The sequence below is a fragment of the Dendrobates tinctorius genome, unplaced genomic scaffold (assembly GCF_039654945.1).
Source record: "Dendrobates tinctorius isolate UK_male_01 unplaced genomic scaffold, ASM3965494v1 ptg000129l, whole genome shotgun sequence".
Taxonomy (NCBI): domain Eukaryota; kingdom Metazoa; phylum Chordata; class Amphibia; order Anura; family Dendrobatidae; genus Dendrobates; species Dendrobates tinctorius.
Window position 1 is genome coordinate 50087384 of NW_027361797.1, and position 12803 is coordinate 50100186.

The 12803-nt window shown below is 44.3% G+C and overlaps 2 protein-coding genes across 3 annotated transcripts in view; both read left to right on the plus strand.

Moving 5' to 3' along the window:
- Positions 1-424, plus strand: part of LOC141047809 (cytochrome P450 2K1-like) — a 50842-nt gene extending 50418 nt beyond the window's left edge. The window contains exon 9 of the mRNA XM_073543128.1: positions 115-424. Within this exon, the coding sequence (XP_073399229.1) occupies positions 115-302 (188 nt within the window). The 3' untranslated portion in view covers positions 303-424. The remainder of the gene's footprint in view (positions 1-114) is intronic.
- Positions 425-1453: 1029 nt separating this feature from the next.
- The window catches only part of LOC141047808 (cytochrome P450 2K1-like), a 53893-nt gene continuing 42543 nt past the window's right edge, over positions 1454-12803 (plus strand). Inside the window, exon 1 of one of the 2 annotated variants that reach the window (XM_073543126.1) lies at positions 1454-2231. The gene's annotated coding sequence lies outside the window, so the exon portion shown is untranslated. The remainder of the gene's footprint in view (positions 2232-12803) is intronic. The other variant, XM_073543127.1, reaches the window with a different exon arrangement.

A 12803-nucleotide genomic window follows, 5' to 3' on the forward strand; every position in this document is an offset into this window, starting at 1 on the left:
TTAGAGAAAGTTAGAAAGTATGAATTATGTCTAATTTATTTAATTACTACAAGTGTTAGAGTCAAAATCTACTTTCAACATGATATTGTTAACTCACTTATCCCATTTCTGCAGGAAGAAGAGCTTGCGCTGGGGAAAGTTTGGCCAAGATGGAACTTTTCCTGTTTTTTACTGGACTTCTTCAAGCATTTACTCTCTATCCGCCTCCAGGAGTTTCCAGAGAAGACCTCAGTCTCAAGCCTCGTGTTGGATTCACATTAGTGCCCACACCATTCATGACTTGTGCAAAGCCAAACGATTAGTTTGGTGTGAAACAGAGACAACACAGAGACTGATGTTTTTGCTTGATTATATTTTAATATATTTAATGTTGTACTTTCTTTTAAAGCTATCAAACCTTAGTAGAGTAAATCTTTCAATGATCTCCTATTATCTTAATGGTCGATTTAAACTAATGAAATCTTGTTTAGTTTTAGTAAACACTGATAGGATTTTTTTAGATTAGGGGTATCTTCTGGCACAAATCTAAATGTTTATGTGCTGTAACTGCGCATAGTTTATATTTTGTAAGATTTTTTTTTTTTGCTTTTTCCTGACTTTTTTTCTGGGACACAAAATAGAACTTTTAGGATCCCCATACACATTAGGTTAAAGTTGGACAAACATATAATCCTTAAAGGGGTCTTCGTTACCGTAAAATGATGTCAGGAGATAAAAAGTATGGTCATGAACAAGGTAAATGCTGTAAGCCCTTCTCGTCTGTTTCCATTAAAAAGTTAAACACCAAACATACAGTACATATATTTTGGGACAACAGGAGAGATAGTTGTTGGTCGACTGAGTGTTGTCTGACCTTTTTCTAGGTTTATCGGCACTTGTAGATCACTAATCAGGGTCTTTGGGCCGTTCCCCATCCCCTTGACTAATAATAATGCAAATATTTAGGAAAGTGAAGTCCTGCAAATGGTCATTATACCCAATAGCATAAGACATAAGACAGAGGAAAGTTCTCTAAGGTGCCTCCAACTATAGGAACATATTGTAATTGCTGCTGTTATTATTGCTCAAACATGCAGGGCAATAATGTAGATATATAGAAATGTATCTCCTCATATCAGAATATTATTGTATGTAAAAAATAATAATACTACTAAGGTCTATAGCTAGAGAAAATTTTCTTATACATTATAGTTTAATCCTGGGAAAGACATTACTAAAAAATTAATTATTTAAAGGGAGTCTATCAGCCCAAACTGACATTATAAAGTAAGCATATAGCTTTGTAAGGGATATAACCCCTATAAAAAAAATCAAACATTTAATGTTCTAATAGCTGCTTCTGTTCTGTAGAACCTAAAGCATAAGCAATTGGGGGGCTTACTGAACCATTACACCCACTAGTTTTGCATGCTCCTGTTACTGGTGATCAATAGCCCTGGCTGCATTGTCAGCAGTGAAAGCTCAAGAAAGCCTGTGTTGTAATTCAGCAGTGACAGAGGTGGGAGCATATGTAAGGTTAGTTTCACATTAGAGCTGCGGATGGCAGCCTACTTCTTGCTGCCTCCATTAACTGCACAGACACTAAGCACGAAGTTAGCTACAAAAGTGCCAAATCGCATCAAAATTTTGGCTGAAGCAAATACACGAACCAAGGGGTGGCATTAGGAAGGGGAAACTGTTTATCATGTGCAGCAAGTTTCTCTAAGTCTATCACAGGGCACAAATCAGATTACCTTAAGCTGACAATGAATTGAGGCTTGCAAAAGACATCAAAAGCAATAATAAAGGATTTTGGGGATATGTCAAAAGTAAAAGAAAAGTCAAAGATGCTATAGGATTTTTACAGGATGAAAATGATGAAATGGTAAGACAGGATGTTGAGAAGGCCGAACTTTTAAATTCCTATTTTGCATCTGTTTTCTCTCAGAAAGGAAGTCTAACATCAACTTTTCTTCACTGTCCTATTAAGGGAATAGAAGAATCCAGGATATCTATAAACAGAAAGATAGTGAGGAAGCACTTAGCTAACCCAGATGAATTCAAGTCTTCAGGTCCAGATGAATTACACCCCAGAGTACTGAAGGAGATAGCAGAAGAAATTTTTGAACAACCTCTCCATAATCTTTGAAAATTCTTGGAGAACAGGAGAAGTCCCAGAAGACTGGAGAAGAGCAAATGTTGTTCCTATCTTCAAAAAGGGGAAGAAGGTGGACCCAGGCAACTATAGGCTGGTGAGTCTGACTTCTATACCAGGAAAGATCTTTGAACAAATTATTAAACAACATGTATGTCAGTACGTGGATAAGAATGAAGTGATTAAACAGAGTCAGCATGGGTTTATAACTAATAAGTCATGTCAGACTAACTTAATTTCCTTCTATGACGGAATCACTGATTGGGTGGATCAGGGAAATGCTGTAGATATAGTATATCTTGACTTCAGCAAAGCATTTGACAAAGTATCTCACACAATCCTTATTGAAAAAATGACTAGGTATGGAATGGACAAGGCAACTGTTAGGTGGATTAATAACTGGCTTAGCGATCGGACCCAAAGAGTGGTCATAAATGGCTGCACATCCAGTTGGAAGAATGTCTGAAGTGGGGTACCAAAGGGATCTGTCCTGGGCCCTGTATTGTTCAACATCTTTATCAACGATTTAGATGAAGGAATTGAGGGTAAACTGATTAAATTTGCTGATGACACAAAGCTAGGAGGGATAGCTAATACTAGAGAAGAGAGAGAGAGGATTCAAAAAGATATAAATAAACTGGAGCAGTGGGCAGCAACTAACAGAATGGTTTTTAACAGGGAAAAATGCAAAGTACTACATCTGGGCAATAAAAATGAAAATGTCATGATACCAGTGCTGGGTGACCGGCACTTCTGGGGTTAATGTTCTGATCGCAGTGCAGACTCTCACCTGCACACCTGGGACCTATTAGGGTGGCCTCTCATTGGTTCTGGGGAGGCTTCTTATAGCCTCAGGAAGCTCCCATCCCCCGTCAGTTATACTTTCGCCCTTGGCATTGTGTGGTGACCCCTGAGTGTGTTAGTGCTGTGTTCTGGTTGCTTGATTCCCTGTGTATGACTCGGTCTGTTCTCTGGATGTCGCTTTGGATTCTGCTTGGTACCTTCTATGTCCATTTGGTTTTTGATCTCTGCTTGACCCTGACTGTCCGTTCTTTCTCATCCCTGGTACTGTATTGATATCTTGTGTATGACCTTTGGCTTTGTCTGACCTCCCGTCTGTTTATCCCTCCTGTACCTCGCTTGCCTGTATTGTGCCTGACCTCTGCTTTGTCCTACTCTGAGTTTTCTTCCTCCTCTGAAAGCAGGACGCTAAGCTCCACCCCCTTGCAGTCACATGACCGTTCACATGACCGTAGGTCCTGTGCCGGCTTTCTAAACTTCTACATTCAGGTCCCGTGCATCTTTATTGTCCGGCTGTTCTTGTCCCCAGGGGTCCCTATGGTGCGGGTGAGTCCCTGCTTAGTGGCGGCTAAGCAGGGAGGAATAGGGCTAAGCAACAGCACATGTGAAAAAGACTTGGGTATACTAATAGATCACAGACTGAATATGAGTCAACAGTGTGATGCAGCAGTAAAAAAGGCAAATGCAATTCTAGGATGTATTAACAGAAGCATACAGTCTAGATCACATGAAGTCATTAATGCCCTCTACTCCTCTTTGTTCAGACCTCATCTGGAATACTGTGTCCAGTTTTGAGCACCACATTTTAAAAAAGACATGGAGCAAGTTCAGAAAAAAAGCGACCAGAATGGTGACTGGTCTGCAAACCATGTCTTATGAGGAAAGGTTGCATGATTTGGGAATGTTTAGCTTGCAAAAGAGAAGACTGAGAGGAGACTTAATAGCTGTCTACAAATATCTAAAGGGCTGTCACATTGTAGAAGGATCAACTTTATTCTCATTTGCACAAGGAAAGACTAGAAGCAATGGGATGAAACTGAATGGGAGGAGACACAGATTAGATATTAGAAAAAACTTTTTGACAGAGTGATCAGTGAGTGGAACAGGCTGCCACGAGAAGTGGTGAGTTCTCATTCAATGGAAGTCTTCAAACAGAGGCTGGACAGACATCTGTCTGGGATGATTTAGCGAATCCTGCTTTGAGCAGGGGGTTGGACCAGATGGCCCAGGAGGTCCCTTCCAACTCTACGATTCTATGATTCTACTTAGTGTAGGCCTTTGTGGTGTATTTTGCTCATAATCTGCTTCGATTGGTTTCATGCTAAGTTTAAGTCAGAAGGAATAATAAATCTGCCCCAATATATAATGGTTACAAAATAAAATATAAATATTAATTTCTAATTTAAGGAGTCAACCTTTTTTTTTGGTAGAAAAGTTCCCCAATTATGATCTATGCAAATAAAGTCCATGGAGCCTCATTTAAGAGTCTCAAACACGGGACTAGCCAGATCTTCCTCCAGGGAACGACCCAGCCAAGGGGACGATCAGGCTAGTCCCGTGTTTGAGACTCTTAAATGAGGCTCCACGGACTTTATTTGCATATTCGTATTTCCCAGGGAGCATTGCACCTATGATTTCACTGATTGAGCGCCTTTGCCGGCTGCCGCAGTGTTTTCTTTGACAGGTCTCCCTGAGGTCAGTGATTGTTTTGTGATGTTGGTCTACTAGGCATTGCTCCCACCTAGCCAGAATCCTACTCCACACTGATGAGGGGCAACACCCCGAAACAGCTGTCTGTGGATGGATACCTGGCCTTGGTATTTCCCTTGCCATATCTGTAAACTCGTAAAGAGCTGGATACTGACTTAAAGGGCCACTTAATATGGTGGAAATGGTGGTTTCCGAAAGGAGCCACCCCTTGGCTGGGTCCTTCCCTGGAGGAAGATCTAGCTAGTCCCGTGTTTGAGACTCTTAAATGAGGCTCCACAGACTTTATTTGCATATTTGTATTTCCCAGGGAGCATTGCACCTAGGATTTCACTGATTGAGCGCCTTTGCCGGCTGCCGCAGTGTTTTCTTTGACTGGTCTCTCTGAGGTCAGTGATTGTTTTCCAATTAGGATCTAATCATAGTCTATGTAACTGCTGAGCTTGCAATCTGTGAACAACAATAGAAAAAATTTCCTACGATGTCACAGCTGGGAATAAAGCTTAACATACTTTCAATTAAAAAATTAAATGGCCTACCACGAAAATGTATTAAAATGATTGGTGCTTCTCAAAGACAATACTGCTACTTCTGTAAAGAGGAGGGGCATCAATTAATACTGGACTAATCTGTGTTAGGTGTCGGATTCCTGCAGCTGCACAACAGGAATCCAGAGCCATGCAGCCAGCGGTCTCCCATTCTGGTTGTTGCTGCCACCTCTGGACCAGCAATAGTAGCGCAGCCTGCTCTGCAGCAAGCCACTCCAGAGGCTAAGTCCTCTCGCCGCGCTACTGGGCATGCTCATGAAACAATCTCCCAGTGGAGATCGGGAGTCACGTGCTCAGGTCCTCATGATCTGATTGGTCCATCTCAGAGATCTGGAAGGTCCCGGAAGCGCACGGCTATAAAAGGCCCGCATGGCCGCTCGGCCATGCGCTAGTATAGACACTAGCCGCCGCACGCACGGTAGGTCAAGACGGACTTTGACCCAGAGTCTAGGGCCTAGTCCTGTGACCGATTATCGTATGTGCACACCGCTGAGTCCTGTGAGGTCAACAGGCTCGGTATTCACGTTTATGTTCCAAGCGTCTCAGTGGAGATAACAGAGTACGCTCTGTGCACACCGGGTGACGTTCAACCCGTGTGCGATATACCGCCATATTGTGCATCTGCCATTATCTACCAGCGGTGTAACACCTACTGCACGGTGGACCCCGGGCGGCGAACGCACTTATTTATTTATTAGTGAGTTCCGCTGTCCCTAACAATATACTAGCGCCAGGGTCTGGCTAGTAATGGCGGACCTGCAGCAGCTACAGCGGTACATTCAGCAGCTGGAGAGCAGGTTGGCGGCTATTGAGAGCGCCACCTCAGCTGCGAATGCTACAGTGGCCGCTGCTCGGGCAGTCGCAGAGGCTGTCTCATGCATGTCCAAACCCACGCCTATGCCGACAATAACCCGCCTCCCGTTGCCCGATAAGTTTTCCGGTGACAGCACCGCCTGCAGAGGTTTCGTGAGTCAGTGCTCTATCCAGCTTGAGTTACTGGCCACGAGATTTCCTACAGAGCGGGCTGAGGTGGGGTTTATTGTTTCTCTCCTATCAGGCAGGGCGTTAGAGTGGGCTATGCCATTGTGGGAGCGTGATTATCCCGTGGTACAGGGCGCTGCTCAGTTCCTCACGGCCCTGAAGCAGGTCTTTTTGGGACCAAGGATCACGCACGACACCTCTCTTCAATTATTGGCCCTAACACAGGGGTCTCTCTCGGTCAGCCATTATGCCGTCCGATTCCGGACATTGGCTTCCGAACTGGAGTGGCCTGATAAAGCACTCGTCCCTGTGTTTTGAAGAGGGTTAGCAGAGCGTGTCAAAGATGCTCTAGCAACGAGAGAGGTCCCCGCAAGCCTGGAGGAATTGATTGCCATCTCAACCCTCATTGATCTCCGGTTTACGGAGCGCGGGCTGGAACGTGCGCAATCCAGACAAAGGGTTAACTTGGCTCCCACCTTCTCCGAGCCGCTAAGATTTCCCGCTCAGGAGCTTACACCTTCTGAACCTATGGAGGTGTCTCGCGCTGACCCCAAACCACGTCCGGTGCGAAGCTCCGCATGTTTTTACTAGTGCCGGCAGTTTGGTCACTCGGCTAGCACATGTCCTCTGCGGTCGAAAAAACGATCACGTCCAGTGGTCGTAGGTGGTGGTCTAACTAATATGAAACCCTTTTCTCCCAAACCAGTATTCCGAGAGACCTTAGATAGCAGGGCTTCTACCTGGGAAGTAGAGGTCACGGTGGATTCTGGGGCAGAAGGGAACTTTATGTCCTCGACCTTCGCCCTAAAGCATGCTATTTCTCTGGTGTTACTACCCCAACCCCTGACCATCAGGGTGGTTAATGGTGCACCTTTACCATCTCAGGTGACCCACCAGACAGCACCACTCGGTCTCTCAATCTCACCGTCCCACCGTGAGATTTTGTCCTTGTTCATTTTGCCTGATGGCATCGACCAGGTGCTTCTCGGAGTTCCCTGGCTCCGTTGCCATTCCCCTCATATTGATTGGGCTTCGGGGAAAATACTGGATTGGAGCAAGGACTGTGAGGGAAGGTGCCTGAGGGGTAGTGTTCAGGTAGCTTCCACTGAAGTACCCGCGGATCTCTCCGCGCTTCCCAAACTGTACCATCAGTACGCGGACGTCTTCTCTAAAAAATCGTCGTTACGATTGTCCGATAGATCTATTGCTAGGCACGGAACCTCCTGGAGGCTGCGTGTATCCGCTATCACTCCCCGAGACGGAGGCTATGTCTCAATATATCCGGGAGAACCTGGCAAGAGGTTTTATCAGAAAGTCGGTGTCGCCGGCTGGTGCAGGGTTCTTCTTCGTGAAGAAGAAGAGCGGAGAGTTACGTCCCTGCATTGACTGCAGAGGTCTCAACGCCATAACAGTTAAAAATAAGTACCCTCTTCCGTTGATCTCTGAGTTATTTGACAGGTTGCGAGAGGCCCGGATCTTTACAAAATTAGATCTACGGGGGGTGAACAACCTTATCCGCATTCGCGAAGGAGACGATTGGAAGACAACATTTAACACCAGGGACGGCCATTATGAATATCTGGTCATGCCCTTCAGCCTCTGTAATGCGCCTGCTGTCTTCCAGGATTTTGTTAATGACGTCTTCTGCGATATGCTCACTACCTCGGTGGTGGTCTATCTGGATGATAACCTCATCTTTTCGCCAGAATTGACCTCCCACCGGAGAGACGTCTGCAGGGTCTTCAACCGTCTGCGGGCGAACTCTCTTTTCGCCAAGCTGGAGAAGTGCCAGTTTGAGCAGGAGTCCTTGCCGTTCCTGGGCTACTTCATCTCGGCCCAGGGGTTGGCTATGGATCCGGCCAAACTCCAAGCGGTAATGGACTGGCAGGAACCACATTCACTCAAAGCGGTGCAGCACTTTTTGGGATTCGTCAACTATTATCGCCAGTTCATCCCCCACTTCTCCACACTGGTAACTCCTCTGGTTGCTCTCACAAAGAAAGGAGCTAATCCTAAGGCTTGGTCTGAACAAGACTCCAAGGACTTCTCGTCTCTAAAATCCCATTTTGCAGGCGCTCCCATCTTACACCGTCCCGATGTGGATAAACGTTTTATCCTAGAGGTAGATGCTTCTTCCGTCAGTGCAGGAGCAGTCCTTTTCCAGAAGGATGCTCAAGGTCGGAAGCATCCCCGCTTCTTCTTCTCTAAGACCTTCTCACCGGCAGAAAAGAACTACTCCATCGGGGACAGGGAGCTGCTGGCAATGAAGTTGGGCTCTACTTGACCTGGCTTCAGGTAGTGCCAGAGCGCCCGACAAGTAGAAAATGGGTGACAGCCCCCTGTGTCACCTGCACCATTGTCTGCTCCTGCATAGGAGGTGGGGAACCCCAAGGACAGTACGATCTCTCAGGAGTTGTAGCCCCATCTTAAGCCTGCCTAGAGTAGCCTCTCCCAGGCTCGTTCATTTCTCAAGAAGGGTTCATCTTGCTCCCTTCCTTCTCAGATCACACCTATGATGTTGGCCATCCAATTTTGAGAAACATAACCTTGATTCCAGTCGTCAGCTCTTGCAGCTTTCGAGGCAAGTGTTTTATCTCTGCTGCCCGCTGGTGAGCGATATGTGATGACGGGTCCTAAACTCTACTATGGACCCTCATCTCCGCTGCCGGTCATATTTAACAACCTCCCACTGGGATGACAACTGATGGTAACTTGTAGTTAGTGGGCCCACCTGCATTTCTCCAGCCCTGGTCCTGGCTTGCCTCGTTCTCTCTTACGACCAGCCTAGGCCCGCTTTCTGCTCACTAGTTGCTGGATCCTGGCTTTCCCATCTGCAGTCACAAGAGCACCAGTGGTGAAGGCTGCAACCTGATTTTGGGCCTTGGTGGTTCTGAGAAATCATCCAGTTCCGGACCACATGCTACTGCCACCTCTACTGTCGGCCCAGCTTGGTCTGGCTGCAATATTCCTCTGGTCACTCCCTCTGGAGTCTCGCAGTATTCTGCCACCTTTGTTGCCTTATTGCCCACTAAGCACGCTACACTCTACAGATTACTCATTCAATCCAGAAAAAAATATTTGAACATTTTTTTAGATTGTTATATACCACTGAAATGTACCCCAGAGCACATGATACTCTATTTATGAGTGATTGAATAGCAAACATTTTTCAATGCTCTTTTGGATTGTTGTATACCACAGAAATGTAACAGAAAGCACATAATACTCGATAGATGAGTAATATAATACCCAAAAAGTCAACTTTTTTTGAGTGTTACATTCCACTGAAATGTACCCCAGAGTATGTAATACTATATGGATGAGTAATTGAATGCAGAAAATTTTTGAAAAAATTTTCAGTGCTTTTTTTTAAGTGTTATATACCATCGAAATGTATCAGAAAGCACATAATACACTATGGATGAGTAATTAAATACAGAAAAAAGTTTCAATGCTTTTTTGGTCTGTTATATGCCATAGAAATGTACCACAGAACATGTAATAGTATGTGGATAAATAATTGTACACAGAAACATTTATCAATTCTTTTTTGGACTGTTATAACTCCGATATGTACCACAGACCACGTAAAAGTATATGGATGAGTCACTGAATATTTAAAAATGTTTCAACGCTTATTTTGAGTCTTATATAATCCAGAAATGTACCACAAAGCGCCTAATACTCTATGGATAACAAATGTTAGGGAAGGCAGAATGCACTAAATAAAATAAATAATAAAGTGCGTTCGCCGCTCGGGGGCCACCGTGCAGAAGGTGTTGCTGCTGAGTAATGGCAGACGTGCTATATGGCGGTATAATGCGCACGGGTTCAACCTCACCCGAAGTGCGCAAAGCGGACTCTGTTAACTCACAGAGGTGCTGCAACATAAACATACAAAAGCTGAGCCTGTTAGTGTCACAGGCCTCAGGTAAATGCACACACGGTATCTGGTCACAGGAGCAGGACCCAAGGCAGAGGAGCTGCGTCCGTCTAGACCTACTGTGTGTGCGGCTTCGCTACTGCGGACGCCAACAAGGGCTGCAACTGCAGCACAGTGTAGGACATTGCCGCTAGTCGACAAAGCAAAGAAGCAGGCGCAATGTCGGACGCTAACACTCCAGATGATGGTGTAGTGGCTTGAGGCTTGCCACGCGCTGGCGCTGACTCTAATCTAAGTCCCTGTACACATTCGGAATATCAGAGGGAGGGGATCTTAATGAGTCATTTGCAGGTTCATACATCCATCATCATTCACACAGTAGCAACTAGAGACTATACTAGTGCATGGCCGAACGGTCATGCGCGCTTTTTATAGCCGGGACCTTCCGGAAGCTTCCAGATCTCCAAGATGGACCAATGAGATCTGGAGCAGGACCTGGGCACATAATTCCCGATCTCCAATGGGAGATTGTCTCGTGAGTAGTGTTGAGCTTTCCGATACCGCAAGTATCGGGTATCGGCCGATATTTGCCGTATCGGAAATCCGATACCGATTCCGATATTTTTTTTTATATCGGATACCGGAATTGGAAGTCCCAAATTGAACAGAGCCACTTTTGTGGCTCTGATTGGCTGCCGAAATGATGTCATCATGATGCGCGGTTTGTGCGCATCATGATGCGCCGTCACTTCGGGCCTTCTAGGTGGTCTGTACTGGCCTGCCGGGGGGTTGTGCAGGCTCCGGGGGGTCGGTGCCGGCCTGCCGGGGGGCTGTGCAGGCTCCTGGGGTCTGTGCAGGCATCGTCCGATGGGACTACAAGTCCCATCGGGTGATGCCTGCTACCATGACGGTGATTGACACATTTGTCAATGATGGGAAAGTAGTAGTCCCATCATCCGGCCTATGTGTTGAATGTAAAAAAAAAAAAATTACATACATACTACATACATACATGCTACATACATACTACATACATGCTACATACATGCTACATACTACATACATACTACATACATGCTACATGCTACATACATGCTACATACATACTACATACATACTACATACATGCTACATACATACTACATACATACTACATACATGCTACATACATTCTACATACATACTACATACATACTACATACATACTACATGCTACATACATGCTACATACATACTACATACATGCTACATACTACATACATGCTACATACATGCTACATACTACATACATGCTACATACATACTACATACATGCTACATACTACATACATGCTACATACATGCTACATACTACATACATGCTACATACATACCACATACATGCTACATGCTACATACATGCTACATACATACTACATACATACTACATACATGCTACATACATACTACATGCATACTACATACATGCTACATACATACAGTACTACATACATACTACATGCTACATACATGCTACATACATGCTACATACATACTACATGCTACATACATGCTACATACATACCACATACATGCTACATACTACATACATGCTACATGCTACATACATGCTACATACATGCTACATACATGCTACATACTACATACATGCTACATACTACATACATGCTACATACATACTACATGCATGCAACATACATATATACTACATACAATACATTCATACAATACATACATATAGACATACAGTACATATAACATAGAGTACATACTTACCATCACTTGTCACATTGTTCCCCGAAGCCATTGTCATCTGAGGATTAAAAATTAAAATTACAAACCACAAATATACTCACCCTTGATCCGCAGAATTCCACGTATGTCCCACGACGATTTTGTGTGGAGAACAGCAGCATCAGCTGATGCTACCGTTCTCTACGAGCGCCAGGAATCCAATGACGGAAGGTAGATATCCTTCCGCACTGTATTCCTCCGCCACTGTAAAAAAAAGTCCCTAGTCTCACTTTATGGCACTTTGCCATAAATTGAGACTCGGGCCTTTTTTTTACAGTGGATTCCTGGTGCTCGTAGAGAACGGCAGCATCAGCTGATGCTGCTGTTCTCCACACAAAATCGTCGTGGGACATACGTGGAATTCTGCAGATCAAGGGTGAGTATATTTGTGGTTTGTTATTTTAATTTTTAATCCTCAGACGACAATGGCTTCGGGGAACAATGTGACAAGTGATGGTGAGTATGTACTCTATGTTATATGTACTGTATGTCTATATGTATGTATTGTATGAATGTATTGTATGTAGTATATATGTTGCATGCATGTAGTATGTATGTAGCATGTATGTAGTATGTAGCATGTATGTAGTATGTAGCATGTATGTAGCATGTATGTAGTATGTAGCATGTATGTAGCATGTATGTAGCATGTATGTAGCATGTATGTAGCATGTATGCAGCATGTATGTAGCATGTATGTAGTATGTAGCATGCATGTAGTATGTAGCATGTATGTAGTATGTAGCATGTATGTAGCATGTATGTAGTATGTATGTAACATGTATGTAGTATGTATGTAGCATGTATGTAGTATGTATGTAGCATGTATGTAGCATGTATGTAGCATGTATGTAGTATGTAGCATGTATGTAGCATGTATGTAGCATGTATGTAGCATGTATGTAGCATGTATGTAGTATGTAGCATGTATGTAGTATGTATGTAGCATGTATGT